Raw genomic sequence first — 8,651 nt, forward strand, 5'->3', positions numbered from 1 at the left:
ACCGCCATTACCATTACCCACCCCCCCCTTCCAATGCGAGTTCGAATACATAGCAGGATAGGCTGGCAGCCGGTTGGTGGTCTGTAGCTGATCATCCTGGTAGCATCCCGGGGGCTAGTGCGATAGTGCGATTCTGGACAGGAAGCGATAGATACACTGGCACACATACATTCATTTCCTGGTTGGCGTTACAGTCGCAGTCGAGTCGGTGGTTCAATTGCAGCACACCAGCATCACATCCTTTTTGGTGCAGTATGATTTATCGATACCTCGGTGGGGCTCTGACAATGTAAAACCGGAGAACCCGTTACGAGCCAGAGAGGCCACCATCGGGCCTACTGCGATAAGACAAAGTTTATTCCACGTGGCATCATCACATCCAAGTGCCCGTGTACGTCACCCACGGTAGCACCGGGATCCAAGAGTGCATCGACGGAAGTGAAGAGAGAAAAAAAGCGAAGAATATTGAGCGAAAGTGAAAGTGATGTTTGATAGTTTTCCGGTAGCCGCGCGGGTACCGTGGGACCGGGAAAAAGGAACAGGAAAACAACCACCCCCGGCCCGGCCCGGCCCGGCCCGGTCTGTGCCTCGACGGTGACAGAGTGTAGCGTGTGTGTTTGTGACGGTGTGACGATGAAGTTATGAGTGAGCTCCATGATGACTCCATCATCAAGCACCGTCCTTGTTGCCGTCGTCGTCGTCGTTACCGGCACCGCGTGGTTTGGTGACAAAAAAAAACGCACGAACCACGGCATGAGGGATGCGCGGTACGGGTGGTTCGCTCACAGAAGGGTGCAAAATACAAATAAAAACCCTCGCAGCGGGACGGCGGGAAGTTGGAGCGCTAGAGGATGCAAAACAACCGATGGCCGACGGAAGTGTGCTCGACGATCCACATTAGTGGGGAAAGGATGAATGGGGGTGCAATGGGGGAGAAGTTGGTGGCTGCAGTTCCGTTTGAAAAGAAGCGTGTCGCGACAGGGAAGGGTGGCGTGCAGCATGTGACAACAATAACAACGGAATACGCTCGTTAGGACACTCTCTCTCTAGCTCCTTCGTTGGCGCCACACCACGCCATCAGAGGTCCTTGAGGTCCTTCACGTTCAGCTGAGGACAGGCACCGCACACACGGCACACGAGAGATGCAAACGCGAAGGAAAAAAAACCCCGGAGAAAACCAAGGCAGGATAATTGGTCTCATTTATATCCTTACTGCCACCAGTGAGTGTCCCTTGTGCGCGGGGGGGGGGGGGGATGTGGTGGGTGGGACTCCCTCTTTCCACCCTCTTCTTCCCCTTCCTTTCAGTGACAACAGCACGGCGTGCATCCTTTTCGCAATTTTCCTTTTATTTTTGTCTTTCCCCATTCTCTGCGCGCTTCCGCTCATAATTATCTCTACCACGTACGCGCCCGCACTGAAGGAGCGTTGTATGGCACGGCCTGCTGTGTGCAGGTGTGCAACAGTGCGACTGCAGCTGAAGTGTAATACAGTGATGAGATAATAATGCATACACGAGTTCTTCATTTCACAGTGCCCGACGGTGAGTGCGGAATGATTATGATAATGAAATAGCATAATAGCACCCCTGCGGGACCGAGCAAGCGGCGTGTATGTGGATTGTGTGGCTCAGTGTCAGTGTCCTGTGTGGTGTGTGGATGGCGTACGAGCTGAAAGGGATCAGCTGAATTGTGGAATCGTCGTCGCACTGTGTGGTGCACATGGTGTGCATTGTGTGATCCGGTAGAGGGTGTGCAGGGTGCAAAGTGGAGTGTACAGCATAACGAAGAAGAAGCAGTAGCAGCAGCAGCAGCAGCAGGTGCAGTGCGTGATATTGCCATGAAACAAGTGACGCACGCCACATGACGTCCAGTGAACCAATTTGCACCGCGCGCGCACAGTGAACGAGGAAACCCCCAAACGGAACGGCTAACGGATGGAAGCGTGCACCGCACGGAGAAGTGTGTGCTAGCAATCGATTGGATCGTTTAGATGCGTAGAGCAACCCCAGGTGCGTGTTTGAAAAGACATTTCTGAGGTCGGTTCTGGAGGGGGCATTTTATAGCGTCACCGTCACCAACGGACTTATGTCGTGTGAAATCAAAACCATTTCAGGGGCCTTGCGAGAACGAAGAACCATTTCGTCCCGCGAAACCATTCCGGGACCGGAATTCGGCATTCGTGTATGAAATATTAATCCACTCCGGTCCCTGCGACGTGGCCTCACGCGAACTCGCGCGCGCGTTTTAATGTTTGGCCCGTTTTTCACGTCCAATTTACGAGGCACGCCAGTAGGCGGGCGGGGAACGAGAGGACGGTGATTGTCACCGTGGATAAAAGTGGGTAAAAGTGAAATCGATTTTTGCGCAAATCGACCATCACGCGGACAGATCCGAAATCCGCCACAGAGAGAGAAAGAAAGAGAGAGGGAATGGGAGATGGGGAGAGAGAGACCAGCTGCAAAGTGTGATGGATGTAGATTTTATTTTAAATTTATCATGAAGCTACTGCTGCAAGCGCACAAGGCGTCGGAAATTGATAGCCGTGTGAGGTGGGTTGTTGGAATAGTTGGCTAGTAATTTGGCAACCGGAGATAATTGTTTTTGGACAATTGGTTGCGAAGCGAAATTGATTTATTATTGGTGCGATGCGTCATCCATAGGAAGATAAGTTAGAAATAAATATCCGTCCCGGTTTTTAATTGAATTTCTACTGCAAAAACAAACCGTTATCATAATAGCAGAGCTTTTACTTGTTAATATTACATATAGTTTGAAAAACGTGAAAGATAAATTATCAAAACTGATTAAAATGTTTATTAGGGTGGAGGAAACTCCATTATGGGGGGAATATCTTGAATTTTATTAAGTTCATCGCTTTAAGGGGGGCTTCGGTAATTTCTGCCCAAAAAAAGGATCATTTTTGACGATTTTTAGTGACGCAACCATTCAACTTTATTCTTTCCAAGTGAATGGCATATTAAACTATAACTTTTGAAGAGTATTCAGTTCAATTTTGGGGAAGATTTATCAAAAACTCCATCCATGGCATCAAATTTAAGCAGTCGTGTCTTCGATAAGATACTTTTCACGGTGCACATCGTAGCTGCGTGATGGGTCATCAGAAAAATACAAATCGATACTCGTTTGAAAGATTATAAGTTAATAAGTTATAAGGCACATTTTTGAAGTTGAAAAAGTGATGCTTTTTGTCATACTGCATAAAAACACGATTCTTCAAAATTTGTTTAAAAAAAATATCAACAATTTGCGTGAAATCTCAACGAGGCTACGTGGCAAAGAGTGTACAGATTATGTGTTAAAAATTACAAATCATCGGTTTAGTAGTTTTAACGGTACGATGGGCACCGACTTTGAAAACGTTGGCTTTGGGAAACGCTCTTCAAAGTAGCGAGCTGCATGGAGCCTTGTATGAAACGTGGATTCTTGAAAATCTGTAACTTGGTCAGTTTTGCTTCGATTGATCCAAAAAATGTACATAATGTTCTTGAACAGATCAGCATTCAGGGAAAAATGTTAAAAATAAGCGTTAAAAAAACGATCCGATTACTTCTGACACGATAAAGTTTTCTCTTGATTCCAATTGCTGATCCCGCTGAAGGTTTACCATGGCGCGAAAAAGGTGGCAAAATCGCTTAGTATCTGATGCAGTTTATATGCTTCAGCAAGTTATTAAAGGTTATTAAAGTTATTAATGTCCTTTACGTTGTGCGAATGGAGCATAATACCCTTTCTGTTACCCCATTATGGCCGTTTATTGTTTTATGGTCCAGTTATTGAACACTAATGATCATTAACTAGTGTTTGATACCGATTTAAACTACTAAATAACTTGGCACTTTTTTAAGTATATTTGCAGTTAATATTGGTATTAGATTGAATTTTTGTTTCATTTCTTATGAGATAACAGAGACAAAAATCTAGTGGAATAGTTTTTCCCCGTACCCAATATACCATTAAGCTAAATCTCGCTTTTCGTTTAAATATATTTAAAAGAGTTTCTAATATGCTGAACGCCAAACCTAATGCCCCGAACTGTTGTATGTTGTTTAACTACGAAAATGTTCACATGCACGAAAATTCACATTACATTATGCTGTCACACTTTATGCATATCTTATGCAAACATCGACAAAACAACATACATCTTCCGGTGCGCTCTATCCACTCACTTTCACTTGAGCGGCACTAAACCAGCCTTCGAAAGGGAGAAGAATGAATATTCAATTTCATGTAGATTGATAGGATCAGTTGAGCACAGCATGCCAACATATTGTGCTCATGCAGCGGACACACTAGCCCTGTGTCCCAAACCGAGGACCGTGTCGTCGGTTTCAAAACCAAAACCAAACACCAAACACCAAACCGTACCGTACCGGCAAGCGTATCCTCATAAACATACGTATTGGTCGTTGCAGCGAAACAATGACACAACTTTTTCAATTCTGCTTTATGCGACAAGCATGATTTGCGTTTCCTTTTTTTTCCTATTTCGTTCCTCTGCTGAAATAGAAAATATTGGCTCTCGGGGCGAGAAAAAAGAAAAACAACACCGCAACAGGGAAAAGAATGTGGGGCATTGGGGACCATCGAAAGAAAACAACACAGCACAGAGGACGAAAGAGAAGCGCTATACTAATCAAATCACTAGTGGCACCCAACGCCACCGCTAGCTGACTCCCAGTGGCCAGGCCAGGCAAAGCGGGGACCTGTTGGATCGCTCGTAATGACTGCACGAATTTTCAACAATTGGAATAACAGGCGATCTGTTGCCACCGAGCGAACGTGCGACCGAGCCGGCGAGTCGAGCTGGATCCTTTTCCGGGATTCCATTCCACGTTTTTTTTTTGGTCGGTTTGTTGTTTTGGCTTCCTTTCAATGTCCCCTCTTTTTATGACAAGCGTTATCTGCCTTTTTCTTGTCAGCGCACCCCATATCTGCGCCGGTCAGCCAATGACATCAATGTTCGCTGCAGATATGATGTATGTGGTGTCCCGTTCCTTTTTTCTGTTCATTTCGCTCGATGTTTTGTTGTTTTCTTTCGGATACGAATCGCTGGCGCACGTATCCGTTTTCTGGCAGCAATTTTTTATCACGTGAAATTGGCAGCCCGGTCCGGTGCAGTCCGGTTTGTGTGTAGTGTATGTGAGCAGATTACGTTACCGCAATTGACTATTATTGCATTGTAGTTGCTAATTGGTTTGGCGTTTTCGTTTTCCTTTTCGTTTGACGATGTCTCTTATTAGAATGGTTCATTCACTTGTTGCATACGCGGTAGCTGTTTTTCGTATTAAAATAAGTTGGTTATTCCGATTTCACTATACACTATAGGCTTTTATTAACTAGAACATACTTTCCCACAAACACTCTATAGGAATATTGCTTTTCTTTTAAGTAAAAACTTCTTTCTTTGTGAGCTGTTAGTTTTATAAATAAATCAAAGGATCCAATCAAATGTTCGAGCAGGGTATAGCGCTAGCCTCAAAGTAAAAAATGGATGCTGTTTGTGTGGATATTAGCTGTACAGTCAAATAAAAGACGATCCCTTTTTCGATTTGTTTGTTTTTCCGACTCGAAACTGTCCCCAGGCACCTGAGAGAGAGAGAGAGAGAGACCCAAAACATTCCAACCGTTTTCTTTGATTTGGAATCCTTTGAACCGATAACCGGACCGTTTGCGCAGAAGAATTTGAAACCTTTTTGGTCTTTTGAAACGGTTTGATAAGCCGTGTATCACAGTGTGTTGTATTGATCTTTAAATGAGAACAGTATATAATGTATCTTATGTTATATGAGGATTTGTTTGCTCGCGTCTAAACTATAAATCGAGAATCGATATCGATAAACCGTTGAAGGATACAGGTTTAAGTCCAATAATTTTCCTTAGGAATATAATGTTTAAGAAACTTTTGTGGTGATCCTGTGTGTACCAATTTATGTTTAAGATTGTAAAACATTTCATTTTAACTATCGGCACGATTGTGGCTTTATTTATGTTGTTCTTTGAGAGATTTAGCGCTTAGATAGTATCACCTAATGATAATAAGACACCTGAACCGGATTACAGTGGAGTAGAATGATATACGGAATCATAAAGTTTACCCGACTTTTGCTAAAAATCTCCAGACAGGGAAAGTAGAAAAGTAATTGTAAAACACGTGTCCATTGGTGCATCGTCCCCAAAAATATTTAATCCAATTCCCAGTTTTTACTGTGGAAGTTGACGCAAAATATATCCTTTTTTTATACTACACGTGCCTCCCCTTCGCGTTTGTATTTTTTATTTGTTTCGATGAGTTCAGGATCACAGCTTCTACCACAACAAACGCCAGAAACTCGTGCAAATTTATCATTCCTGATAAATATTACAAATTTCATAGAAATTAACAAGTCATTTGCCATCCGTTGAGAAGATACAATCATTTTTCCTGATGTGATGAGCTGCTATCACGCAAAGTAAGGTAATGATTCGCGGAATACACATTTCAATACGTATTGAAATGCGAATTTAATTGGCTTCGTTCATGAGATACCATGAGTTCCAGGGACATTACGCCGCACAATTTCGGTAGAAATCGCTCCCTTCACATCCTTTTGAAAGGACTTTATTTGTATCGGTAATCGCGGGTTTTTATCTTCCGACATTAAACAACTGACACAGAAAATTAACATCACTTTGTTCGAATCGCAGAAAAAACAGCGAGTCCGTTTCAGGATATCAGATCAACCTTAAAATGCCCCTGACATGGTTGATCCGGCAGGGATGCAGCTACCTGCCATCCGGGATGTGCCGGCTGCCTGACAAACGATACGTTTTCATTACTCGCCCCCCCCAACGGTCTCGGTTGAATTCGGGGAAACGATTATACATTAATGGGACGTATGAAGAGAAGAACGTATTAAACATCAGTCTGCCCATACACCCGGCTTCCGTTCCAATCGTTTCCGGAATCCAAAGTGTGGTCCCCCGGCAGCAACATAAAACCCCAAAAAATTGCATTTCTCGGTATCGCAACTTGGGTTGGTTGCACAGAGCACTGTTCAAAGATCATTTTTAACATTAACTCTGCAGTCTGCTCTAGTGCAGATGCAGCTGAATTCGTTACCTTTACCGTACCGGCCAACCGGTGTGCTCGGATACGATGGAGGCGCCAGTACTTGACTCCGGCGAGAAACGAGCTCTGAGCTACGGATCAAGGAAGGTGTTTTGAATGGACCTTCCCTCCCTCCAACCGGGGGGTCTCGGTATGATGATTGCCAAGCAGCAACGTGGCTGGAACTGCATTTCTTGCCAGTTTCTTTGTCTGACACTCCATCTCTCGGTATCAACGGCCTCGACATCGGCCTGACAGGATGCGAGCGAGGAGGGTCTACTCTGCCCGACCACACGCACCACACAGACGATCCGCACCACGTCCTTCGCTAGAGTGATTCAACTGAAAAGGAGTGAATTCTTTGGAAGCTGAAGAACTGCTGCGACTGAAGCGCACGGTGCACCAACAGCAGTCGCTCCCAAGCTCTTTAACGAACAACTCTTCCCATAAACATATCCATTCAATCTCTTTCTCCCTGGCACCCTGGCACCGAGCTGTTGTGCTGTTTGCGAAAGCAATCACCATATGAACAAGTTGCAGCTGGTCGCCACCGGTGAGGGAAGTGCGAAACGTGTAAAACAAAAGCCAGCAAAGGCAAAGCAAACCTTTAACACGTCGTTCTGTGGTTTCTGGGGGAAAAGGGAGCACAAGGAGCACAAGGAGCATAAGGCTAGAGGAATGCTACCGACCGAGGTGCACGGGACGGAGATGAAGCATCCTCGTGTTCCTTTTTGGTGTGGAATAAATTTTTACGAATCAAAAAGCCATTTGTACCCTTATCTAAAGCCCAACTTTTCCCATCTCCACTACCGCAAGCCATGTGGCCATAAACTGGCGGAGGAAACCACAGACAACCGCCGCTGGTGAGCCGGCACTGGAGGGACCGCACGGTATCCCTTTTCCACCAACCAACCGCAGGTTGCAGCAAACAACAAAAAATGCAACTCCCAACCCTCCATCCGGTAATGTGCACGGCATGGCTGCATCGGCACGGCAGCAAGAGCATCATTTCCATTCCGTTGGGCCATTCATACTAGTCACTAGACATAGGAGAGGGGGGGGGGACGTTCCGGGGTGGTGTTCTCTATTGTTTCCGTCGCTCTTATGCTACGACGCGTCGTAGCGCCACAACATTCGAGGGGGATTGGGCTTACAACCCGCCCCGCTTCGGTGTTTGGGGGCCATTCGACATCGTTGACTACAAAGTCATTGTGCCCGGTGGTGCCCGTCTCAGTTTTCTCAGAGGTTTTGCTCAATGGAACATGGTGGGGTTTCTGCTTGCCAGTGTGTACCCGCTAGTCGAGTGCCACACGCGAACTGCAATGAATTACGAACGCCCGGAATGCCAAAGTGGACGCAGCGGTAACGGTTACAACAACTCCCGGGTGGTAATTTGTCATTTGGTTGATTAAGAACTCAGCCCCGTGTATGTAGCGTCTCTTTCTCAGTTTCTTCTCCGGTAATACTCCCGGCGGCATTTTCGACTAACATGTTCCACTTGAGGACACCCCACTGAGGGGTGTAGATTGGTTTTGTTTCG

General features: G+C 45.5%; 1 protein-coding gene across 4 annotated transcripts in view; it reads left to right on the forward strand.

Moving 5' to 3' along the window:
- LOC126574848 (Down syndrome cell adhesion molecule-like protein Dscam2) overlaps window positions 1-8,651 on the forward strand; it is a 39,192-nt gene that overhangs the window by 2,070 nt on the left and 28,471 nt on the right. For all 4 annotated transcript variants that reach the window (XM_050235238.1, XM_050235239.1, XM_050235240.1 and 1 more), the window contains exon 2: window positions 1,533-2,009. In XM_050235238.1, the coding sequence (XP_050091195.1) occupies window positions 1,991-2,009 (19 nt within the window). In that variant the 5' untranslated portion in view covers window positions 1,533-1,990. The remainder of the gene's footprint in view (window positions 1-1,532; window positions 2,010-8,651) is intronic.

This window comes from Anopheles aquasalis, chromosome 3 (genome assembly GCF_943734665.1).
Source record: "Anopheles aquasalis chromosome 3, idAnoAquaMG_Q_19, whole genome shotgun sequence".
Lineage (NCBI taxonomy): Eukaryota > Metazoa > Arthropoda > Insecta > Diptera > Culicidae > Anopheles > Anopheles aquasalis.